This window comes from Numida meleagris, chromosome 3, assembly GCF_002078875.1.
Source record: "Numida meleagris isolate 19003 breed g44 Domestic line chromosome 3, NumMel1.0, whole genome shotgun sequence".
Taxonomy (NCBI): Eukaryota; Metazoa; Chordata; class Aves; order Galliformes; family Numididae; genus Numida; species Numida meleagris.
The window spans coordinates 87,727,122-87,754,385 of NC_034411.1; the positions used below are offsets into that span (position 1 = coordinate 87,727,122).

General features: G+C 36.4%; 1 protein-coding gene across 8 annotated transcripts in view; it reads left to right on the forward strand.

The window, feature by feature from the left end:
* Window positions 1-27,264, forward strand: part of COL21A1 (collagen type XXI alpha 1 chain) — a 104,252-nt gene that overhangs the window by 67,184 nt on the left and 9,804 nt on the right. For all 8 annotated transcript variants that reach the window (XM_021392069.1, XM_021392073.1, XM_021392066.1 and 5 more), the window contains 7 exons: window positions 13,079-13,123; window positions 13,475-13,528; window positions 18,342-18,395; window positions 19,755-19,808; window positions 21,737-21,808; window positions 25,817-25,852; window positions 26,553-26,597. In XM_021392069.1, coding sequence (XP_021247744.1) covers window positions 13,079-13,123; window positions 13,475-13,528; window positions 18,342-18,395; window positions 19,755-19,808; window positions 21,737-21,808; window positions 25,817-25,852; window positions 26,553-26,597 — 360 coding nt within the window. The remainder of the gene's footprint in view (window positions 1-13,078; window positions 13,124-13,474; window positions 13,529-18,341; window positions 18,396-19,754; window positions 19,809-21,736; window positions 21,809-25,816; window positions 25,853-26,552; window positions 26,598-27,264) is intronic.

Below are 27,264 nucleotides of genomic sequence, written 5' to 3' on the forward strand. Positions count from 1 at the left end.
GTGATGCTGATGTAGTGCCAGATCATATGTGCAGACATGGTGCCTCCATCTATTTAGATCTTGGAAGACGAGAAAGAGAAGTCTCCATGCCACCGCTATATGGCAAAAGTGTGTGCTTGGACTGTGGGAAATGAAAACTATCCCAGTCAGCCACAGTGACTGGGATATGTGGGCTCCTTTATTCAGTTAGGAAGTAGAGGGCCTTCATCCAATGGAAAGTGAACTGGAATGTGGGGGCTGTGGGGAATGCCTTGTGCAATTTACTGCTTTTGTTTTTTCTGTTGTTCCTCCAACACGTATTTGATGCATAATGTGTAAGCATCTCCTCTTTGCTCCTCTGTCACCACGATTTCTCCAATTTAGTGTAGTCTTCTCTAGAGGGATACCTTAGTAGTTAGGTCACTGATGTGAGAGAAAGGCACCAAATTCTGTTATGAGCTCCCTGAGATAGTGAAATAGGCAGCCTAAACTCAAGACAGACCCTGTATGTTTCTATTGAAACTATGATCAACTGCAGCCAACCAGCTGCAGCTGTGGCCCTGGAGGAGCTCAGTGGGTTGCATGGATACCTCACCCACACAAACAATCTTTATTTCTTCCGTTCAGCCATATTAGTGTTAAACATGGCCTAATTTAAGTTAGTCTTTTTAAAAATAGCAATCTTTTGATCCCTTCTGCTTTAACAAATAAAAAGAGCATGGTTGCAAAGTGAATGCATCTTGAAACAATGTCTAAAAGGCAACTGCCTAGGACAGAGAGCACAGCTGAACTGAGCTCCCATTGCCTCCAGCATCTGAGAGGTGTGGTTACTTTCTGGACAATATACCATTCTGTCTCCTATATTATTGCTTTTATTAATCCTCAAATATATGAGCAGGAAAGCATAGGTTGTAAAAATAATGCCAAGTGAAATGGTTGTTTTCCCTCGGTAGTACTGGGGAACTGAAGTTAGCAAGGCCATCCTCCTGATCCTACATACTCTGTATAAGAAAAACATTTGATATTATAGGCAGAATTCTCTCCAAAGCATTCAGTAAAACTAGTAATCAAGCTCAGCTTACCAGTAACAAACAGGCCATGCTCCAAGTGCAGTCATGCTGTCACTTGAGTGGCACTTTAATGGCTAGTCATACATCTTGCTGACAACAGGCTGTTCTGAGAAATACAGTTTGTTGAGGGGTGAGCTGTCTAAAGGGTAGAATAAATCAGTTAATATTTGAACTTAATTTTAGCCTAGTTCTCCTTTCTAAGGTAGGTAGAGCTTTGACAGAGTTTGGTTTCAGAGAAAGCAAAGTGAGATTTGTGTTTACAGTTCTGCAGATGGGAATTCTGAAATGAGTGCTTGTGGATAAAACTGGCAGGATGTTTATAGCACTTTTCTAGGCCTGGCATATGCTACCTTGCCACATGTAATGTGTCTGACCAATTGCAGCTGCTGATGTTTACTCTCCAGACATCATATTTTTCAGAAATGCAGCTGCAAATACTTAAAATGATAGAATTTGCCCTTAATATTTAGGCCACATCATTAGACCTCAGATGTGGTCTTTTCTTTGTGGCAGTGACAGCAGAACAACGTGGCTTTCAGCTTTTCACCAGACTCCTGCTGTTATACCTACTCCTAGTTTGTATATTCATCTCCTATTATTCCAACAGTAATGTTAGATCTAGATCAGTGCATTCTCTAAAAATTGCTCTCTGAAATTCACAAAATGTGTGTTCTATTCTAGGGTACTAGAATTCTTTTTGGAGCATGTTCAAGATAAACCAAAGAAATAACAGACTACAGAAGTTGTTGTATTTTCCTTCATAAAGCAGAAATCCTTAAAATATTACACAACAAAATTATCTAACTAGGTAGCATGTATATTTGGAAAGCAGACCTAAGACTTAGTGTAATTCTGCTGCAGCTATAGCCATGCTGAGATTAATAGAAATAGGATCCGAGGAGAGGAAGTTCCTGACTTGCTTATATCATAGTACGCAGAACTAAATATACTCTTGGTGCTTCTTCTGCTTGCCACATAGTATTGCCACCTGTCCTTTACTTGATAATTTTCCACCATTTCCTTCTTTCCAACAAACTGGGGCTGTTTAGTCTGGAGAAGAGGAGGCTGAGGGGAGACCTCACTGCTCTCTTCAAATACCTGAAAGGTGATTGCAGTCGGAGTGGGACTGGTCTCTTCTCAGTGGCGACAGGTGACAGGACAAGGGGAAATGGCCTCAAGTTGCGTCAGGGGATGCTGAGGTTGGACGTCAGGAAAAACTTCTTTCCAGAAAGGGTTGTTAAGCACTGCAACAGGCTCCCCAGGGAGGTGGTTGAGTCACCATCCCTGAATGTGTTTAAAAACCGTTTGGATGTGGTGCTCAGGGACATGATTTAGTGGTGGGCTGATGAGTTAGGGTACTATAGCTAGGTTGCAGTTGGACTTGATGGTCTTGAAGTTCTTCTCCAACCTGAGCAATTCTATGATTCTATGATTACTGACTGAGAAAGCAAAATATTTGCACCACGCTTATGCACACACCTATTTTTTTGCAGTGACCATAATGACAGACTTTGCTTGAAACATTTTATGTTTCTACTGTTTTCTAACAGTTTGAGTTAATCAAGAAGATGCCATTTATTTAAGTAATATTTTCTGTCATCTGCATTGAGAGAGTGATTTATGAAATATTCTTATCCCGCAGTCAGACGCAAACCCAAAATCTCTGTAGGGTAAGTATGCAGTAGGGCCCGTGACAAGTATTTTTTTTTTTTATCTAAAAGTGTTTCTTAGTTAATTTTTGAATGCACCTATTCTGATTATTGTTATAATTTTGTTTTCATTCTCTCAGTAGAAGATTGCTGCATAAAAATCCTGTTAGCTTTTGAGTGCACAAAGAATCATATATTGTGTAGATTTAATAGTTGTGAAAATGTTTCATGGAGTACTAAATGTTCATTCAAGTTTTACATTGCCTTGAAGTAGGCACTGTTATGAAAGTAACCTATTTAGAAGCAATTATTCCCTGTCCATCATTAAGACAAAAGTAAACAGCATGCACAGGAGACTCAGTAATCTGGGTGGTGTAAGTCCATCAAAATTCTTAGCTTCAAATCTAATATTTATACTTCTCCACTAGTCTGAGAGCCTCAGTAGTGGCAGCTGAGCACTGGTGGCCTCCTTTCCAAAGGTACCAGCATTCCAGTCATAAGGGAAATAAGGACTAGTGTTTTCTCTGCAGATTATGTCCCGTGGGACTCAAAAAATGTGATTTCTTTCTTAAAAATATGACTTGGAACTTTACTAATAAAACAAAATGGCTACTTAGGTGGAATGAGGTTTTTTTGACATGAACAGCTGATGCAGTAAGACTTTGGTAGGTAAAATATCATAGGTTATTATTTTTTCACAAGTAGATTTTGTGGGTCAAATTAGTTTTTTAAAGATTGTTTATTCAATTCTTCTAAGCTAAGTTTTTTGGAAGCAGGAATACTTTTTTGATTACACTCCCCTTCTTCTCCTCTTCCTTCCACTGCCAAAAAAAATAAAGTGAAAGATAGTGCATCACTAATTTTTCCTTGAGAGGCTTTATTGAATCGTGAGAGTAGTCAGGGTAGTCTTGCTGATTGAGTTCTGATTGCTGGAGCTACTATTACAGATGTTTATCTTCTTCCTACCTGAGAAAGAGGACTTGGGGGAGATGACAGCTTTGACAACACAATTGTTTAAATAACCTTTCTTTAATTATGTAGTGCTTGCTGTAAGCTCAATCACATTTTTTAGATTTATTTGAGTGCAGGTTTTCCTCAAAACACTCAAAAAAAAATACTCATTTTTTGAGTGCAGGTTTTCCTGACAATTTTAACTTTTAACTAAATTAACTTAAAAGGTGCATATATTTTTAAGAAGCATTATTTGCAACATTGCTTATCTTCATCATTTGTTCTGACAGGTTATCTTAATTAAATACATTCTGTCTCGCATTTTCAGCAAAGTTAATTGCTGTTAAGAAGATGAATGTGTGAATGGTGCTGTAAAGAAACAGGTGATTAAAAGACTTCTGGGACTTCAGGCAGGCTAATGTCAATGACTGTTATTCCCAGGTGACAAAAATATTATAAGAGATGACAACTAGTTGCTGATCCAAAGCGTATTGAAGTCATTGCAAGGACTCTCACTGAATTGAATCTGGACAGCAGCCACAATAAATACTGTAATAGACTTGGATCCGCTGACCAAATGAAGCTTGGAAAATAGTGCCTGCATTTCTAAGTTGTAAAATCAAACAGTTCTCTTCCATCTAATTCTCACTTTCTATCTTGTTCTTTGTGATTTCTAGTTTTTACATTTTGGCTTCACACACCATGCAATTAGATGAATTATATTCATTTTCTGTAATTATATGATATCTTTTTATTTTTATTATGTCTGCAAAGACTTAGGAAAGTATTGTTTTTGGAATTTTTCAGTTAGCATCAATTCAGATCTGATAACTTATTTTGGAAAATCGCACTGAGAAAAGCCCAGTGATGTAGGAATACTTCTGACCAATATGGTGTACCAATTTAAAATCTCCCTCCTGACATGTTGAACTGTATTACAATAAGTAGAATCTTGCAATTTGTTAAAATCTCCCTTAACTTTTTGCTAACCTTCTATATACTAAAAAAAAATCTGTCAAAAAAGCATGATTCTGTAAGAATTGTCCTGCAGCAAACAGTTTAAGTGCACTTTTGTTAAAATCTTCTAAGCACAAAATTGTTGGTAGTACTTATTTATTTGTATTCGGTGAGTGATTCTAATAAACTAGTCCTATTTACACACAAAACCACAAACTTGTGCGTCTGAAGAGTCTAATTTCTTCTGTGTATTAAAATAATTGTGTTTATTGGTAATTTTTGGGTAGAGGCTTTGAATTTGAGATTATACTTATTAGCTGTGTCAAAAAGTGAACTTTAATTCCCAGATGAAGTGTTTTGACTGGCTTACGCTTATACTGTAGAGTATAAGTCTGTAGAGTATTGGGTGTGACACACGTTGTGCCTTTTCCTGCTCAGGCAATGATCATATTCACCTCATACTGCATCCTCAGCTGCTGTGTTGTCAGCTTGTGTAAGGCAGAGTTTAGAGACATGCTACAAAACCAAAAGTGAATCAGCTTGGCAGTATGGATGTGTACAGAACACCTCACACATCTCCTCTTGTGGCAAAATTACTTAAAAATCGATATAAATATTTTCCCATTTAAATGTTTGTGCATTTAATCGACTGGAGTCCTTTACACTAGTGACTGCAATATACACAGACTTAAAAACGTTACCGCGTTTTTTTCTGAGTATCGGAAACAAGATTTTCTTAAGTAAGTGTTGCAGTGTGTCTTCCTATAGATGTAGTTTATCAGTATTCAAATATTATGTCATTTCTCTTTTGCTGTATTGGAAGGCTTAGTTTTTAATGTATGTTATGACCAGCAATTCCTTTCAGACAGACAACTTTTAAATGGTGTATATTTCTACTTAGGTATTTCTCTAAAAAGATGACATGTCAGAAATCAAGTACTACTTGGGATTAATGAAGCACATGGAATATATGATGCCTTTCTTTGGTCAAGCTGCAAAACAAATTGTCTTTAGGATTTTGACACCTTTTACTCATTTTGGACCACTATGGAATGAATTATTACATGACCAGCAAAAACAAGGCTTTTGGATCCAAAAAGGCATAGCATGAAGCAATGTGCTACAGAAATAGCAGATGTTTTAAGAAGGAATTTTTGCCTCACATTGCAAAAATTCATTTTTGCTTTAGTAATTGCTTTCAGTAATTAAATGTAGCCATAGCAATTACAGATTGAATCAAGGTATGATTCTCCTTGTCCTCTGGAAGTTTCATCGCATTCTCTGCACCAACTTTTGTTAGCTGTCTTAACCACAGGTTTTGCAGTCTGCCAAACAGACTCAAACTAAGGGAACTATCACAGAACTTTTTCTCTGATAATGAGTAAGAGAATGTAGAATATCTAATTTCTTTCCTCTTTTATTTACTGCCAGATTCTGACTGTCTTTAGGGACTTCCTTAGTCAAAAGTGCATGCTGGCCCTTCCTACTTAATAGCCTGTAATGAACCAATTCTCTATTAATTTTATGGTCCTTTTTGGAACACGGTTTTATTGTTTACTTTTTCTACACCCTATGACAAGTTCTACAGTATGGGCCATTTGGAAAAAAAAAAAAAAAGCATAATTTGTTATTAAACCCACTCCCTGCTAATTTATGTAAGCAGCCCCTTACTACAGAAAAGGGGAATGGCCAAAAATTGTATTCTTCCACATCAATGTGATCTGAGTGAACAGAACTGCAATTTTTTTTGCAGTGTTAGACAGTCGGGAGCATTGGTGCAAGGAGCAGACCAGCAGGCAGTGCCCTTCATGGAAGCTCTGCCGTACTCAGCCTGACTGATGTGCGGTGTGCTCAGACCGTGCAATGAGTCATAAATTATTTTGCCAGAAATTGTAAGTAGTGGAGAAATTTTAGAATATTTTGAAGATGTGTAAAGACATGTAACTGCTTGAGTATTAGTGCATTTACATGTAGGTATGAAATACAGCTTGGTTTGTCAGCTGATAGAAGTCACTGTGAGTTTTTTAGCCAGAGTGGACATGCTTGGTTTGCAGAGTCCATTATGCTGGTGCTTGACAGGACAAGCAGAGGAGGACATCGTGGTGTCACTTTTAGAGCTGAGAACTTGGGTTTTGTCTGCCTAGCTTTGGATCCACCAAGATGTGCTAAGTCTGTTATTCATATTATTTTGAAGTGTATTTGCAAGAAACAGTGACATCAGTTTCACTGTGTGACAGAATGTGCACAGTTATCATTTTCTGTTAGTGTTTCCAGCTTTCAAAATACAGTTTTCCAAGTTCTGTGTTGTTGGCAATGCAGCAGGGGTCACTGTGTTCCACACGTAACATATGTCTGTTTTATTTTTAATAAGCAATTTGCCAAAAAAAGAAAAAAAAGTGCTTGCAAACTCTGGTCTTATAACTGTGAAGATCTTGGTAACGCTCTCCCCTCTATTGCATTTAATTTAAAGCTGGAGTTTTAGTCTAGTGGATGCTCATTATGCCTGTGGGAACTGTTCTTTGTATTCAGCCCATTTTCCTTTGTTGTCAGTTCCAGGTAACTAGTAGTAACTGATGCAACGTCTTTGAATTTCTTTTATATATATTTTTCTGCTTTCCACAGCAGTAGAGTTTTATCCATTATCCAGATTGATTTTATGTCTTTCATTCTTTCAGGATTATCAGGGATTTGCTCTAATCTTTTCAAAAGTATCTGGACTGTTGTACTTTTATCCAGATTTTGACTTGACTCGTACTTTCTTACATGTTTTCAGTAAGTCTCTCATGTATCATCAAGTATGTTTGTTCAAGTAAAGATCAGTAACAGAAACAGCTGAGTTTTTTCAGGTGCTCAATGAGATTATGGAGATATTTTGGTAGATGGATATCCTTGTGAATCTTGTGCTATTGCTATAACTTACGTAATGTACTTTAGTATCTTCCTAGAATTAGAATTTCCAACTTTTTGGAGGGGAAGGAATAATTTAACTGAACTATAATTCAGAGAACTCATATATGCAATAAAAGCCATCTTTATATCAATAGTCATGATTTTTACATTTTAAGCGTCATACTCCAACTGATCCTCATTAACTTACTGCTGAAAAAAAAGATTGGGGTCAAAATTAGCACCATTTTGGCAATCTTTATACAAATTCTATGGATTTTGTGAGTCTGAAACTCTGAATAAAAGTTTCTCAGTGCCATGCTAGGAGCATTTAGTGAGGCTTATGTCAGTACTTGAATTATGAATGATAGGGATGCAGCCTGAGTTTTGTTGTTTAAGTGGGCAACAGACTAGCACATGACCATGTTTTAAGAAAAGTTTCTAAATGTTATTCATGGATCCATTTTTGAAAATTAATATAATTTAAACAAGGTTTAAAACAAGGAGTTGCAACAAAATAACTTCATTAACCGTCCTCATACAAAGGTAAGAAATGAAAGCAGATGCTATATTATACCATAAAATAAACCATATTTTTAACAGTATTCAACAACAGTAGTAGAGAACATGAAATTGCCTGACATTTTAGTACATTTTTTTGTCTTGTTTTTCTGAAGGTCTCACAGTTCATACAGGAAATATATTTTTTATCCTATCTTTTACAATCATAATCGTTTTTAATAGAGAAAAATGGTTTTATTTCAGGTATTTTAGTCTTGACATTGAAAGAAGAATGGATACTTTGAAAAACTGTCCCATAATGATTTCTTCTAGACATTATTTATCAACTATTTGCTCAGTACAAAATAAGTCCAGATGTACTGCATTCAATGTGAAGCCTGTTTAAAGCAGTATGGTAAAAGATTGAAGTTTTATATACCTGCCCTAAGTAAATAAGAAAGCATATTAATGACTTTCCACAATCTTGGGGAATTGGCCATAAAACAGTTTGCACATAACAGGGAATCTTTTGGAAATATCCTGTAATTTTGTTTCTTCCACAGAGCTAGTTTTAGGATAGTGACTATGTTACCTGTAATCTAGAAGCTCTCACTGTATGTACCAAACCTGTCAACCATAGAATGAAGTTCTGCCAGGCACTGTAGGGACAGAAGCAGAAAATAAGGATCAGCATAAGCTAATACATGCTCATTTTAGGAATAATAAACCTTTTTTTCTTCTTGAAAAGTTTTTATGCATAGTTTCTTCTGCTTTTCATAAACATAGCAAGAGATGAGGAATATTGGGAAAAGAAAAGTAGCACTAGCTAGAAAAGAGGAAAAATGTTTTGAGAAATATAGTGTTTGCCTTAAGTGAAAATGCTTACACCCAGTTGTTTTGTATATAAAGTCTTGGACAACTTACTTAATGGATTTTTAGTTGGATTGCATGGAAAAAAAATCCAGCTGTTTAATATCATCCAAAACCAAAAATAGACACTTCATGATTAAGGAAACCTACAAGAAAGTTTTTCCAGGGATTGTGAAATGACCTTCCTTTTACAGTTAAATCCTTTGTATCTGCCAAATATTATCAAAGAATAGAAAATTTATTTAAATTGCTAAAAGTGGGATAACATGGAGTATTTATAAAGAATTATTTAAGTATCACCATTGAAGCTCATCATCATAATGGAAACCGATTTTTACTTTTGGGTATTCTGAATTTGTAGCTGTGGAGGCTGCTGCTCCGGAAGACTGCATCAAGGGATTTAGCTGCATATCCAGACAAGCTTCATTCTGCTGTGAAGCTGAGACCCATGGCTAAGCACTGGTGTTTGCCTCATGTGGAGGACACTCAGAGATCCTTTTACCCTTGAATACTCCTACTTTACAGTTATATGTCTTTTGAATCTTAGTCAGTAATCACTTCTTAGTGAAGACTGTTAGGAGGTTTTGCTAATGGAGCCTATAGAGGCGTGTTATACCAGGCAAATACGAAAAAAAAAAAACCCACAGAAAAAAAATATATTTGTTTTTGCTCCAGAGAACAAGACATCAGGGTGTGAGATTTGATTGCATAAGATGAGGTATGTGAGGTCATCTGCAACATCTGGCATCTATAAGACAGTACTTACAGTGCACTGACATCTTTTCCAAGGAGCAGGTGAGCTCAAATGTACCACAACACCTTAAATGACACCAGTTTCAGGTAATTTCAGATATGTCCATGGCATTCAGGTGTCACTTTATGTCCTGGGAGTACCCTGTAATGACTCCCTGTTCTATAACAAGAGTATAGAAAACAGGCAGACTTTTAGGTATGCATAGATAACAAAGTTGGAAAATAGATGATTCAACCAGCCAAGGTGACTGAATAAAGGGAAAACATAGCAGTGTCTCAGTAATTAAAAAATATCAGTTAGCTGCCAGACTGATTTGCAATCACGTTATCTTTTAGGCACAAACTCAGTGGCTTGATATGTTGAGAAGTTTTCAAATAGCCAATCTTTTAAACTTGTGAATTGTGTTTGTTAGGCTAACTTGCTAGCTTTTAATTTCACGTGATTGTAGCACTTGCAAACTTGTGAGGGGGTGAAGGAGGACTTCCCATTTATGGGAAGTTTTCAGAGGAAAGATGAGACATTCGAAGGAAATGAAGATAATTAAGGAAGTGAGATTGATGATGCTGAAAGAGCTAAGGCAGGGGTAAGGCTTGCAATAACTTAGTTTTTAAATATGGAAAGCAGTGGATAAACCTTAGATGAAATTTCATGTAAATGCAGGTCAAGAAATTAACTCATTCCAAAGGGTAAGATGGTACAACTTGTGTAAGGACAGAAAGCATTAAAGCCCAATAAATGCTTTGATTTCTAGCTATTCTGGTTAGAAATATAATGCTATGCTTATTGGTATTATAACTGTATATATGATAAACACGAACCATTTAAAATGCATTTTCTGGAAAGAAAAAGAAAAGAAAATCTTGAATTACAACCCATTTTATAATTTCATATGAACAAAATATTGCTTGATAGCTTTGCAAATACTATCCTTGGAGTCATTTTTTTCCCCTAACTCAGTGAATCACGAATTATTCCATAGCATTGGTTCTGTTACTTCCCGTGGGTGGCAATTTTCCCACTTGTGGTAGTTCCAAACATTGTGTTTCCCTTAGTGGCAGGAAAATTGCACGATTAATCTGTTTCATATTAAGTTTTGATTAAACACAGGCGTTAGTGACAATCTTAGTTACTGCAGGCACTTCAAAAAAATGAAATTTTTATCTTACAAATAAAATTAATTGCTTTACCTCAAGCTCTGAAGTGAGAATACATCTTTTGATAGCTAGATTAAGATTTCTTTGATAGCTTTGTTTGTGTTATGTCACTCTATTAAACCTAACTTTCTGTTAAATGGGCCTTATTCTCTGTTTAGGAAGAAGGATACTAATATATTTCCAATGCTTGGTTTGGCTCTTGACCTAGAAGTTAGGGAAGAAACTGAGTATATCTAGGCTGCTTTCTAACTTTGTCCTCTGGGAAAGTACAAGTAATTCTAGTTGGCATGAATGGGGGATATCCATGTAAAAGGAAGTAGTAGATTCAGAAAAGACAGTAAGAAGGAAACAAAATTTAATTTTTAAAGCATCCTGGAACTGGACCTACAGAAATCAGTCTTTGCAATTGCTGAATGGAAGCTATACAGCAAAGTAACTCTCATGAGAAAAACTCATTCTTTGTGAACAAATTAGCCACTTCATTCTCCTTCTCCTATGCCAACTGACTTGTGGTGAGTAACTGTGAAAGTCTCCACCCCATGTACTCTGGGAATCATTCCGATTAAGATTAATGATAGTTTCATTCTTAGCTGAGTGAATGTCAGTAAACTGTAAGGGAATTTTGGGGTCTGGACTGTCTTCCACTGAAATAGGAGCAGAAGTTCCCAGCTCTTCGGTAGTACAGAATCCATCAGAAAACGAAAAAAAAAAAAAAAAGGAAAGGCTAACAGTGGCTTAGCGGCTTAGTTTTACAAATGTTGATCTTTGAGTTTTATCTTTCTTTGCCACTGATAAAAAGGTGAAGTTAAATGGCTTGTATCAGTGATTTTTTTTTTTAGCCAAGAAAGTTCAATACAGCTCAGTGGGACCTTCTGTTTCTTCTCTTTGGCATTCTTATGTAAGGGAAGTCCATTCTCTGTGTTGAATAAATATGTGGGATGGACTTCTTTCAGCCCTGCAAGAACTTAGAAATGTAATCAGGAAAAGCTTTGGTGCATCTTTTCAAGAAAAGAAGATTCCTGCCTAGTAGGGGATTTTTTTCAGCATTGTGTTAAGTTCTGATATGGATATTTATAGTTAAATTTTACATTTTACAGCTACAGAATTTAACTGTTGCATAAATCTACTGAGAAACCATGCAAGGTCTGGAAGGTCCTAAATGTGGTTATGAGTATACCCAATTTCCTGTCTCTATATTTATGCAAATAAGATGGTTTCGAACAAAATTTTAGCAAGAAGACTGATGTTGCACAATGTGAGTAGAAGTCTTAGAATGAGGCATTGGTTTTACAGTTATTTTTATTATATTTTTTATCTCGTAATTATATGTACATTGGGATTTTAATGACTTGGAAAATGCTGAGGATTCCATAGTTAACATGTGCTGTTGACCATTGACCAGTTTCTGCTTTATGGTGTCATCATTAACAAGAAGCTGGGTGTAAACTACAAAACAGTGGAGCTGTTTCTTCCAAGACAGCATTGTACAACTGTTCTTCATATGGAAACTATCAAGTTACTCCTGATTGTTGAAGTCTAACAGCAATGCCAAATTCCTCCTGCAAATTAGTGATGGTACAAGTAAGAACAGTGTCTGTCCAATAAATTGGAATAGATCTAATTAAGAGGAAAAACAAATTAACTGAATGTAGATGAGAGTTTTAAGTACATGTCGTGCTTTGTTTTAAAGCTAAACTACAGTCATTTAAAGGTCTCTTTAAGAAACCAGTATGAGATGTAATGTAGAGTGAAATAAACAGTGAGGCCAAGGAAATGTTAGAGATCTTCAGGTGTTTATCAAAGTGGAAGCCAGCACACATCACATAATGATAATAGCTCTCTCTTGTTTTATGTTACAATCGCTGTATTTTAAATAGGAAAATAGGATAACCTGAGGTACTATTGGCCAGGACTTTTTCTGGAAGAAGACATGCTTTGTCTCATATGGGAATCTTATGTATAATGAATAGTGATTTCATTTCCCATGTCAGGATTTTCAGTACAGCACTGCAGCCCTTCTTGGGCAACCAGGGGCACGTGAGCCTGTCTAGGACAAATGTGGAGTTCCAGCAGGAAAGCACCATGGAGGGACTGAACATCACTGTTTCACTATCCCCAGATGAAATAGTTTGCATGTTTCCAACTAAAGCTCTTTTCTCATACCTGTTTATTAAATTTTCTATTTCCAGCCCTTATTTTGAACACTAAGCAAATGTTAAATTTATGAGGACATGGAGTCCTACATATATATGTATATTTATATAAAATATTCTATATATTTAAAAGGTTTTCTTTTCCCTTCCTCAGGGAATTCCTGGAATCCCTGGAAATCAAGGAGCAAAAGGACAAAAGGTATTGTTAATATCTCAAAACGCAGTTAAAAATGGTGCACACATATACTCTTTCCAAAGTAAGGGTTCAGGCCGTACTGAGAGTTTTCACAGAGGAGATTTAGAACAACAAATCATGTTGCAAATGAATGGAGACATACTCCAAAATGCTTATGGTATGTTTGTCATCTCTTATTAGATCTTATTTATAGTATTCCAGAAGGAATGCATAATTTAAAAGTAACAAGGATAATGTTGTAATACTTTGAAAAATAATCTTACTCAAATATATCTGTAGAATTAAAGGATGTTTAAGAAATTTATTTGTATATAAATTAATTCAGCAATTATTCTCTTTATCTCAAAAATATAGGGTGAAATTGGACCACCAGGTCTACCAGGAGCAAAAGGATCACCAGGGGAAACTGTAAGTCTGCAAAATCATGTTATTATGAACAGGAACTACAAATAACTCTCATGCTGTTGTTTACTACCTGTGATAAGGAAATAAGCGATACGGTAGGAAGCCAGCATTTTCACATGTACAAATCTAGTCAGACCAAATCTAATCTCTGAATCCCATCCCACTTTTCTTTTAAAATTGATGATTTCCAGTCTGCACATTTGATAAACAAATCCACTGAAATGTTAGTATGAATTTACTAACTTATGAACTTTGAATTAATTATGAATGTACTCATGTCAATTTATTGTGAAGTTAAATTCTGGTTAAGTATTGTCATAGTGTGCAATGGATTTCTGAATCTGAATTTCAGCATACTTTTGTAATAGCGTTCACTTTTGACAAGGACTGTGAGAATAACTGAAGTCGCAGAATTTCCAAAATCCTTAAAGAGATTTTATTTTGGAATGTAGGAAATTGAAAATAACTCATTCTTTTTGACAGTACAGCTTAACACATCTTAGTTACTGCCTGAGTGGTGATTTCTGTGTTCTTTGTAATCCTCTAGAAATCATAGAAGTTGGTTACAGATAATCACCTGTAACCAGTTAACAGGTGATAGGTCAAGAGGTAGTGGCCTCAAGTTGAACCAGGGGAGGTTCAGATCAGATATTAGGAAAATCATCTTCTCTGAAAGAGCGGTGAGGCACTGGAACAAGTTTAGAAAAAATTTAACTTTGGTTTTCAGATATATAGGTGATATATAGGTATATGAATGCCTGTAAATGCGTTGATGACCTGATGCCCTTTTTCGACCTTGAAGCTCCTTAGCAAAATATATTATCAATTAAAACCAATGCACTTCTGAATAGAGAAAAAGATTGAAGCCAGTTTTATGTTTTACAATTTCTAAGCTACTCTGCCACCCAGTACATTCCAAATTTTCTGCACAGTATGATGCTACCCTGCATTCATCCAGCAGTATTTTCTTTCCCAACTCCTTTATAGGCATGACCACTACATTATAGCTATCAAAAGATTTTTTTTTGTATAACATGAGTACACTGGTTAATTTTTTTCTATGGACTTAAAGGACTTTTTCAGCTATGGAAAGATCTTCTCTGAAAGAAATTTCCCTGAGAACCAGATATTGTAGTCATTCACACCACACTGAAAGAAACACTGCTCTGAGAAGCTCAAATATCTCTACTCCTAGTTAACACATGTGCATTTGGTTTCTCACCTGTTCCTCTAATTATTTTTATTACCTATCACTGAAAATATTTTCTCCATTTCTTTCTGAGCAAAGCTGAACAATATGCTGGAGGAGAGGCTGTAAGAGCAGCTATAATAAAGCTTTCTGGGATTCCAAAGTGTACATATTTATTCAAGTAACTCACCTATCATGTTTTCTTCAAGTTTTCTTTACATAAATAACATCTGGTTCTGTGGTACACTTGAAAATAATATACTCATGTTTCCTGAGAACTCAATTTAATGTATCTTTTGTCACCCGATAAAATAAGTAGGAAATTGATGCATGGAATATTTGAATATGTTATATGACATTAGGGAATTTCAGCCAGAAAAGATAGTGGGATTTTCCTTGTATTAGTCACACTGAATGTGTTTGTTCCAGACAAAACAGATGGAAAGCTTGTGGATGTGCTATTAATACCTTGGGAAAATTCTTCAATAACAAGTTCGTCTTCAGTAATAACTATCCCTATTACATTACCAACACCAGTAATTTATTCATTTGTATGCCACATAAATAGTGTCAGCTCTGGAACATGGAGGAGTAACACTAAATTCATGTCCTTGAATCATTTATTTTTATTCAGGACATACTCTTCTCTTATAATTTTACATGCCTTAGTTTTCAGATTACGTTCTCAAGGTTTTCCTGTACTGCACCAGAAAGTTTTCTTCAGAACACTGATTTCGTATAATTGTCTTCCTGTATTTTTTTTAATGAAATACATGAAATAAGGCTTAGTAATTAGAGGACAAGAGAGGAAATTAGGACAACTGGGTTTTATTTCTCCCTTTCCTGCAGATGCATGCCTGACCTTTAGTTGTATTAAAGGTTTCTGCTTTCTTTCCTGCCTTATCTAGTATGGCTGCAGAAGATTGAGGTAGATATATAAACATACCTGATTAAATAAAAAAAATATATAAAGCTATACTGTACACATAATATTTCCAATTTATATAAGATAAAATGAATGTGGGACATTTGCAATGAAGATGTAAATACTTGTAATCCAAGGATGGGTCTGGGCATAAGCCAAAAGCGTAGAGTTGGTATTGGGTAGGCGCTCAACAGCATGTTGCCTGAAATGAAACACAGGGCCACACAGAGCTGGTGATGTGAGAGGAGCCAGAAATCATGTAGTCCCTTCTCATACCTTCCCACTATCAGTCCCCAAACTTACGCATGTTTTTTTTTTGCTGATTAATGTGCTGGAAATGAGCACATAACAGGAGCCTGAGGAGGAGAGAACAGTAATTTCACAAGGATTTGCAGAAAAGGAAGGTAGACTTCAAAGACTGCAAAAAACAGATGGCCTAGAGCTATATTTCAGAAGTGAGTCAATAGATAATATGAAATTTGATTTTAAAAAGCTAAACTGTATTCAGCATTACAGTGAAATCAAATTATCTAAAGCTTATTTTGCAATATAAATGTAAATAAAAAGAGAAAAAGCGAAGAAGCAGGACTAATCTGCTAATAAATTAAGACATTTTTAATGTAAACAAGGTTTTGTTCCAAGACCAAATGAATTTTTTCTTACATTTTCTGTAACAAAGCTGATTCTGAAAATATACTATGAGCAAATGGCTAATGGGAATATACTCTTTCTTAGGCTATGAGTGGAAGTAGGCTACTACAGAAGCTTCACTCAAGTTAGAAAGGAATTGGTAATTTATATTCCAAAATTTTTAAAGAAATAGCATGAGTTAGTAAACCTTTATTCAGAAAAAAATTGGTTATTCTTGGTGAGCTTCATCATGTCTGATGACAGATTTTTAGGTAAGTATGAACGTTCAAAGTTCAGGAAGGTATTGGAGATTATGCAGTGTATAATATTATTATAGTAGACAAATTGAAATTTAATGAAAGAATTTTCAGGTGTAATTAACTGAATGGGAGAAATCTGAGTCAGAGAAAAATTAGCAGTGAAGTTTCTCATATTTCAGAGTATATATGGAAGTCCAAATGGTGCAATAATAATATATTGGTTTTACTGACACTTGAAGGTCTAGAGTGAAAAAGTGGTGAAATGAAGTGATAACATAGATGTATATTACCACCAGAATAAATGGGAACTCCCTCTTGGAATGTATGATTTACAAAAAAGTTCTAAAGTATACTTGAGAGTATCTTTCGAGAGGCAAGAAGAAAAACAGCCTTTTAATGATTTAACACCTTTTAATTCTTTGTTTATGTATGGAACAAAGACAACGAAACATGCCTTTATCACACGTTTCTGTGAGAGGAGTCATAGAATCATAGAATGGCCTGGGTTGAAAAGGACCTCAAAGATCATTGAGTTTCAACCCCCCTGCTGAGTACAGGGTCGCCAACCACTAGACCAGGCTGCCTAGAGCCAGGTCCAGCCTGGTCTTGAATGCCTCCAGGGATGGGGCATCCACAACCTCCCTGTGCAACCTGTTCCAGTGCGTCACCACCCTCTGAGTGAAAAACTTCCTCCTAATATCTAACCTACATCTCCCCTGTCTCAGTTTAAAACCATTCCCCTTGTCCTATCGCTATCTAGCCTCATGAACAATTGTTCCCCCTCCTGTTTATACCCTCCCTTCAAGTACTGAAAGGCCACAATGAGGTCTCCCCGGAGCCTTCTCTTCTCCAAACTGAACAGGCCCAGTTCCCTCAACCTTTCCTCATAGGAGAGGTGCTCCAGCCCTCTGATCATCTTAGTCGTCCTCCTCTGAACTGGTTCCAAGAGCTCCACGTCCTTCTTGTGCTGGGGGCCCCAGGCCTGGATGCAGTACTCCAGATGGGGCCCCACAAGAGCCTAGTAGAGGGGGACCACCACCTCCCTCTCCCTGCTGGCCACTCCTCTTTTAATGCAGCCCAGAACATAGTTGGCCTTCTGGGCTGCCAGCGCACACTGCTGGCTCATGTCCAGCTTCTCGTCCACCAGGACCCCCAAGTCCCTCTCCGCAGGGCTGCTCTCGAGGAGTTCTTCCCCCAGTTTATAGTCTAAGGAATTGGTTTTGGCAATGCTTTGGTTGTGAACATGTGCTGATGTAGCAGAAGTTGTTGGGTTCTTGAAGGAATGGTTTGATTGCAAAGCTTGCAGAAGAAGCAAAGATGTGGCCCCAAGTTGTCTGATCTTGATAAATGTCCCCAAGGTTTGGAAAAGTCAGTGTACAGCAACCTTGGAGAATCACAGTCAGGAGGAAGAGAATTCTGAAATGCTGTGAATAGTTTTGGGAACTCTAAATGGAAACTGAGAAGTTCTTGCATGATTTTCAATTATAGCTAAGGATGTAATAAAATTATATTAAAAATGAGATGACATAGATGAGGTTTTGACTTGCAGGAGAGTCTCTCTCAGGAATATTTTATGACAGCACTTTTTCTCCTGTATTTTTTTTTCCACTGCAAAATAGGCCTTCTTCACACCACAGAAGGCCTAAGTAATCTGGAGCTACAGCGTGTATAGTAATATGATGAAAAACATACTTCCTATCTATTTCTTTTGCTATAAAAATATAATATTAATAATACTCTTTACACAGTTCTGAAGCCATTATTCCTCCAGCTTATTACAGAAATGTCTCAACCTTTTTCAAAAATGAATAGGGTTTGATGGGACCAGAAGGCTCATTTGGACTACCTGGAGCTCCTGGGCCTAAGGTAAACATTTTTGTTAATTCACTTGTGACTTTGGTAAATGACTGCTTTATAGATGACAGGTTAGGGTTTTGCACCTAAGTTTTTGGTATACTGAATACTGGTGAGTAACTGTACGATTTTCCATATATTACCTTATATAATAGTTAAGTCTCGAGAGCTTAATATAGCTCAGTAAATGGCACCTCTCATCCCATAAGGTTTGAGCTGCTGCAGAATTGGTCATGAGACTTTGTTTCAATTTGCAGTCCTGGAAAATGTTCTGCAATGCTTGGAGCCAGATAATTCTCAGTATACATCAGAACTCTCTGCCCATGTTACATTTATTTATATTTTAATTGTGTTAAATAGAGTTACATGCTGCTTTTTCCATCTGAGGAGCCAAATTTATTTCAGATGTAACGTTATTGATTGTACTACGGCTACAGCAAGAATTAATTTCACCGGTGCTCTCAGAAACGAAAATAGATACTATAAATCCAGATCTGTTAGTGTAGCCTTTTAATTTAATCCAAGATGAGTTTTGGTTAGTAAGCACTGAAAGGTATATCCTAGAGAAAATTAATGATTATGGTATCCATTTCCTTAACTTTATGTTTACATTTAGCTCTATTTCTACACATGCTTTATTTTATAGCCAGATGTGTGTTTCTTTAAAGTTGTATGTTGCGTGTGTTTCTTTAAAGTTGTATACTGAAGGTATATATGTTATAAAGTTGTCTGTTTTCCATGGTGAAGAAGATTAAATACCTATGAAATGATAAAAAGTTAATTAGTTTTATTTCCATTTGTGAAACGTGCTTTTGTTTTGTGTATTTACCTCTTATTCAGAATATAAGTTGTGTTTCCAGAGGAGATCTTCATTCTTGCAGAAAAGCATCATAAAGTAATCAGTAATTTTCAGACTTGAATGGAATTACTTGTGCTGAATATATGCTTAATTCCACCAGCTACAATAAAAAAAAACCCAAAAAGTATATTTTGGCTCAGATACATCCAAGGATTTCCAGTTTTATTAAATAAGGTTGTGGAAATGTGAAGTCCATATGCAAAAACTTGGTATGACTGGGAAAGGGAAGTAAGGCAGGTGGGTAAGGGACAGGTGAGCACAGGCAAGTGGGTTGCATTTTGTCATAAGTATCTCACTTTTCAGAAAGAAGATTGAAACTGCAAGTTTCCCTTACAGTAGCAGACTGTAGTAAACTTTCAGTCACTCACTGTACTTATTTTTAAAAGCTGATTACCCAGCAGTGTCTGTTTTTATTTGCTAGTAATGCCATATTATATGATACCATGTTATATAATACCATCTAATTCAAAGCCATACTGATGTATCGCCAATATGCCTGTGTTGTTCTATAGGGTGATAAAGGTGAACCTGGACTACAGGGGAAACCAGGATCATCAGGAGCCAAGGTAAATATTTAAGTATTAAATTAAGTAGAATTTCAGTAGAATTGGAATTTAACTAGACATTGATTTACTTTTCTCTGATTAAGTTAGTTATGAGGCAGTTTTGTTTCAGAATAGAACAGCAGTGAACATAAAATCACATCAGAATCCATTTGATGGGTTATTCTTACTAACTTTATACTAGACTTTAGGAAATGCAAATCAGCAGTATCACTGAATCCTGCTTAACTGTAGTCTGTGTTGAGCAAGATAGAGTGGTTGTTTCCATCACATTCCTGTGTGGCTGGGCTTAAACCAGCACTTACAGTGTCACATCTGCCAACCTTTGTGGCAGGTGCAGCTGTTTGACTGGTCTCTCAGTTGTAGCATGCTGTCTAGTGCTGGTAACACCTCAGGGCCTGGGATCACACCTGAGAGGATTAATGGAGCTGCATGTGAGCCAGGTCTAAGGGAACCTGCAGCCTTGATGCCAGAATGATGCTTTAAAACGTGTTTCAGTGGGGAAGCAGCACTACAAAGAAATTATGTTCTCAATCCAAAGATGACTCCATGATCCAGAAACAGAATGGGACTGGGATGAACTTTCTGATGAGGTCAACTCAGTCTCACCAGAATAGCAGTCATTTAAAGCAGAGAAGACGGTGATCAAAAAAGAGAAACTGTTTAGCCTAAATGTTAATGTTGGGAAAGCTTCGTGGGGAAGAGCAGGAAATAATTGGTTCATTTTCTTCTTTTCACCTTTTCCCCTGGAGTATTGGAGAGGGCATGGAGCACCTCTCTTATGAGGAAAGGCTGAGCAACCTGGGTCTGTTCAGCCTTGAGAAAAGAAGACTCAGAGGAGATCTGATTAATGTTTATAAATATTTAAGGTGCAGGAGGCAAAGGGAACGAGGCCAGACTCTTTTCAGTGGTTCCTGGAGATAGGACAAGGGGAAATGGCCACAAACTGAAGCATAGGAAGTTCTGCTCAAATGTGCGTAAGAACTTCTTCACGGTAAGGGTGATGGAGCACTGGAACAGGCTGCCCAGAGAGGTTGTGGAGTCTCCTTCTCTGGAGACATTCAAGACCCGCCTGGATGCCTACCTGTGCAGCCTGCTGTAGGGAGCCTGCTTTGGCAGGGGGGTCGGACTTGATGATCTCTAGCGGTCCCTTCCAGACCCTACAATTCTGTGATTCTGTGATTCTCCAGTCCTCTCCTGTCTCTGTGCTTCACATGTACACAATGACATTGGCTTCTGTTCTGTTGTGATAGAACAAGGGGAAATGGTTTCAGGTTTTAAGAGGATAGATTTGGGTTAGATATATGGAAAAAATCTTTCACAGTGAGTGTGGTGAGGCACTGTAACAGGTTGCCTGGAGATGTGGTGGATACCCCATCCCTGGAGATTTTCAAGGTGAGGCTGGACCGGGCTCTGGGCAACCTGATCTAGCTATGGAGGTCCCTGCTCATTGCAGGGAGTTGGACTACATGACTTTTAAAAGTCTCTTACGACTCTAAGGATTCTATGACTCTATGATTCTATTACAGTGCATTATCAACTGAAGAGGTTATTAAGTTGTGTTAAGTTACACAGAGACCAGTACGTCTTACTGTTATGTAACTTCCAGCCTCTTACTGAAATTCAAACCTGCAAACGTTGCCACCAGTTCAGGTAGTTTTCTGTCTGTAATGTTGAAAAATCAGCATCAACTGTATTAAAAGGTAATAAAAGATATTAAAAGGAAATGGTTTAAATGTTAGGAGTGTCTTTTGTGGTTTGTCTGATTTCAGCACCCCTTCAGAAATTCTCCAGGCATTTCAATCATCCTAAGTGATAGAATTTCAGAATATCATAGCCAAAAATATCAAATATGACCTTGAAAAAGCATGCAGTATAAATTTTGACACACAGTGTATCACTGAAAATTACAGAGATATTATATTATTCAGGGAGAACTGGGAGGACCGGGTGCCCCAGGTGAACCAGGCTATCCAGGCATTCCTGGTACCCAGGGTATAAAGGTAAGCAGTTTCTTTTCTAGTTTTATGTTAATTACCTCTTTTATTGGAAGTGCTTTTCCAAGAAGTGGCCAGTATCAGAGAAATACTTTTTTTTTTTTTTAATACATTGTTTTTATTAGAGACAATTTAGTATATTTTGGATGGTCTATTAGCTAGAAAATAAATCACATTTCAGAGGGAGGAAAGAATGATGAAGAGGGAGAAACTGTTAACATCAAGTGCTGTGACGTAGGCATTAATAAAATTTCCATTATGACTTATAGTACATAAGGGTATGCACTGGGATTCAATATTTACTTAATATTATATCTTCTTATAGCAAGCAATATATTGACAGATTCTACAGTATGAAGTCTTCTGGGGATCTCCCCAAAGAACTGGACCAATTACACCTATGTAGTTGGGACAGATTCAACTCAGTTATCCTTAGCTCTTTAGAGTCATCTGATCTAACCAGCTTGTCCTGGCTCTCTCCGTATTTAGCTGAGGGAGTCTGAGCTCGTTGAGGAGTCATTCACTCACATCTTTGTTTAGGAATGAATGAATCTGGAAGTACTTATCTATTACTGTTGACTGTAACTGAAGCCTAGATAATTAGCTAAATTAAATGTTGAAAATTTTTATGGCAAAGGTTAGAGGGATCCTACTTCTACTGTCCTGGTTGAAAATTATTTCTTCTGTTCAGTCAAGAACCTGTAGTTCTAACTCTTGCATACTGAGTTTAACATGCCTTCAGGATCTCACCATCTCTTGATGTGGCCTTGCATCAATCAAACACTGTTACAGACATGGCTACGCAAACATTCTTCACTGCTGAATAACTGTTTTGTGAACATGTAAAATTTAGTATTGATGTCTCAACGGGCTGCCTAGGAAGGTGTTCAGGAAATGATGAGATGTTATACTGAAGGATATGGTTTAGTGGGAAATTTTGGTGGTAGGTAGATGGTTGGACTGGATGATCTTGGAGGTCTTTTCCAAGCTCAGTGATTCTATGATTCTATGATTTTCTGAATAGTCACCTATTTTTAAACTGTAGGTATGTAGGATTTTCTGACAGTCACATGAGGATTGATTTTTAAGGAGTCCCAGGTTGAAAAGGTTATAGGTAGTATTGTTCTTCGGTACATTTTGAAACTGAAACCTACATTGCTTTGCATGCTATGTCTTGAAGTTAACATTACATTAAGTAAGTCCTTCCTTGTGATTTTCGTGTACATGATGAAGTCATGTATGTGTTTAAAACTTCCCATTTTCATCTCAGCCAATAGGGCAAAACTTTTGACTGGAAGCTGGAAAGCCCCTAGAATATTTCCAGTTATAAAATACTGACAGAGCTGTCTCATGCTGTAACTCACAGAACTTACTAGAGTGTGAAATGAATCTCTTGAGAAAAAATCAGCTATACATTGTCTATGAAATGGGTTTTATGAACCTGTAAATCAGAAGTAATAGAAAATCATTACTTTTCATGCCCTGTGGGTAACTACAAAGAACTTAACAAAGTTGCGTTTTCTAGATAATGTTTTTTCAGGATGGCACCTTTCTTCTGTGTAACTCAACCAAGAAACAGAGAAATATCAAGAATTTACACTTTATATATGCTATCAGGCAAGCTGATATGAAAGAAATGCTCCATGTCTATTTGAAAGAGCTGGGGAAAAAAAAAAAAACCTTGTGATTTTCAGTACATGATTCTGGGGGAATTTCAGAGTTGAAAACCTTCCAGCTTTTCAGGTTTAAAATTGATTGAAGTGAAATTGTTGACTTCACTGCTACAAATCAATTATTTCGAATTGTAAATGAAGCATTTATTTGTATCCATTACATCTATAGTCTATTTTTTATTTGGGATTTCTTTACTCTGGACACTTTCAAAGTGATAAAATCAGTGTCCTGAAAAATAAATATTTAATTGCTTTGCAAAACAGTAAGTACTGTTATTGCTTTCAGTATTTTGTTGTATTTTGGGGGGGAGAACATAATGGGTTGGCCAAAGAAAGTCTTTTTAATCAATTTTTTAATTGTCATATACAACTATAAGGCTTCTTTTAATGTTATACTGTTTCTTTGGAGCAACATAAGCGATCTGATGTTATGTAATGGAATTGTTTCTTCAAGATATGCTTTATTATAAATACCAAGCTTTACATGAAACCCTTCAGATATTTATTCAAGTAAGAAGGTTTTGAGGTTAAAAATTTTGCTGCATTTTCTATCAGTCAATATAAAATTTAAAATGTTAAGATTAGATTTTAAATAATTAGGTTGGTCACATTAATAAACTAAATCAGCTTAAAATGATATTTGGACTGCTTTAATAATGGCTTTAAATTAAGATACATAGAATTTTAAAATATAAAAATAAATTACATATGCTTAGGTAGTGTATCTAGTGTATCTGACACTTCTTTTGGAATGCTAATAGTATTCCTTGGGAAGTACTCATGTCTCAACTAGGTTAAAGATTTCCAGAGCACACGATGAAGATTCCCAGCTCAAGTCTTTCAAAATCCACTGAAGCCCAAGAGTGACTAGAATTGAGCTAGCATCACAGGAATACTTGAATTAATTTCATTTCCACCATACACTCAGTTCCAGTATCTAAGGGTAATGGATCAAGACAGAAATACTGATTTTAAGAAGGGAGAATTTGTCAAAATTTATGGAGGGTGTCTACATTTTAAATCTCAGAAGATAACTCTTGCAAAATTCATTATCCATTTCATATGAAGATGCAAGTCAGAATATGTATTTCTGGTTAACTGGAGTTGAAAGTATGACAAAGTTTTGAATTATTCAGGAAAAATATTGCAGTAAATATGAAGTCCTTCAGCTGTAGCTTATTTTAAAAATTGAAACCAAACCAAATATTTTACTTTCAAGTACAATACAACAGCTGGCATAAATACCTTCTTATCTTGTGGGATTTTCAATCAGGAAAATATTTGCCATGGTCAAAATCTCCTCCATGCTACTGTTTAGTGTTTAAATAAACATCTTTAAAAAAACCCAACTAAATACACGCATGGTTGGTTTTTACCAGGAAACTGGCAAAACAGACACAAAAGCTCCATCCCACTTCTTTCCAATATAAAATGCAGTTTTGCACCACCACCACCAGATCTGTCTTTTGTTTTATGCGTTGCTGTGTTCTCAGCCCAATATTTTGATTCAAGGCAATTTAAAGTGTCACACCGATTTAAGAGGTCTCCCATAAGTTCTAAGTTTCCTTTTCAGTCAGAGAGACAGACACATTTTAGGATTACATTTTTATTGTTATTGTATTGTTAATTGGCATGAATAGTTTTTATGAACTGTCTATTTCTTTCCATTGACAATGAGATTGTATTCATACAGCTGGATAAAGCTAGATATTTGCACCATCTAATTGCCAATCACCCCATTTACTTACTTATAAAATTTCACTTACTAAGTTTACTTACTATAAAAATTTCAGTCAGTCAAAAGGAGTAGGTGGAACTTAGTCTTACTTTTGGTTACTTTTGGTTACACACTTTTGGTTACATTCAAATACAACATTTTTTTTTTTTTCTGATTAAAAACAATCTCTATTTTTCTTTGCTGTGCTGTGTCTGCAATCAGAGTTTTTTTAATACATTACATGAGTTATAAATGAAGGCTAGCACACTTAGTGGTTGATATCCAAATGAAATTTAACCCATCAGAAATACTGCTCTCCTTTTCCCCCTTTTTTCCCCCCATACACTCAGTAGATGAATTCCTGCTAGACCTGCCATTTAATTTGATATGTGAGTATCCGCTTTTTTTTTTCTGACAGCACTTTCTGTGTCAGATTCTCTTATTATAAATTTCTGTATTAATTTCAGTTTTTGTGTACATGAGGATAAAGTTTTCTGTTTTCTTTCAGTATAAATAGAGGCCATTAGATGCTTTCCTTGTATTTACTGCATTAAATTAAATCTGAGTAAAGTCTTTGAGATGAATCATGTTATGATGGAGACTTTTCTTTGCATATTTTTACAGGGGGACAAAGGAAGCCAGGGTGAAAGTGGTATCCAGGTACATCTTTTTTTTTTCCTAATCAAAATCACAAAACAATAAACAACACTATTAATAACACTGTTATTATCAAGACAATTAATAAAATGACTAGAAGTTAATTAGAAAAAAAACCTTAAATTTAAACTCTTGCTTGAAGAAGAGTAACAGCACTGAGCCATGATTTTTCATCAAGCAAAACTGTCCAGTATGCCCTGCATTACTTTTCAGCAGTGTTTTGGGGCTGAATAGGCTGAAGGCATTTGGTTCCAGTGAGGATACAGGTACGTGGGTTGTGCTACTGCCTAGGGGCTCTAGGACATGACGTAGCACCATCCTGGGAAAGGTTTTGTCCCCGTCTGCTCCAGTCGCCGCAGGACCACATAGATCCTCGTAATCAGTAATGCCACCTGGTCTCTTCCTACTACTATATTATAAGCTGTGAGATTTTTCTCTTAAAAGTCATGGAAATACATACAGGAAGAAGAGAGGATCTTGTTACTACTCAGATCCTAACTTGGCTCCTGTGTTTTCAGAGTAGACATTGTAGTCATGTAGTCTATCCTGTTTCTGCTCTGAACTCTTGGAGAGTAAGATTTTAGAGGGATTGGGCCCAGTTTAAAATGAAATTTTAGGTTTTGTATTTTTGTGTTATTTTTGATAGCTTAGTTGTTTCTCCCAGATAAATTAAAATTTAAGTAAACATGTTTATTTTATGAAGGGACGAAAAGGAGAAAAAGGAAGACAAGGAAATCCGGGCTTACAGGTACTGTTAAAATGATGATCCTAGTTCAAGAGAGCCATGATTCATATTTATTTCCTAAGATAATTTCCATCAGAATGCGTAGGCAGTTCTTTTTATCAGGTGAAATATATTTATGTATAACATTTTTATGTAGTTATATAAATTACTTCTTAAACAACTCAGTAATTTAAATATAACAAAAACAACACACATAGAGAAGATTGAGCGATACCCTTCTTGGCTGTGCATAGTAGAATGGCAAGAAGAAATGGATACAAATTAGAATGCAGGAAATTCCAACATGATATGTAGGATAAACATGTTGTTGTGAAGGTGGTCCAACACTGGAGTAGGCTGCTTACAGAGGCTGTAACAACAGCTGGCTCGAGGCGGCCTTGAGGAGCCTGCTGTAGCTAGAGCCACTCTGAAAAGCAGGTTAAAATCCTTGAGGTCCCTTCCAGCCCACATGTTTCTGTGGTTCGGGGATATGTCTTAAGAAACAGACTGGAAGTCCGTATTCCTGTATTATTTTATAAAAGCCTTCGTTATGGAAAATTTTTGTGAAATGGTTATAAATCATAAAAAACAGATGAAAGCACAAAGCGGCCTTTGTGAAAAGTGAAGCATCGCTTGAGTTTTTAAGATTTTGTGTGTACCATGCTAAGCTTGTAGTTTATTAACCCTGATA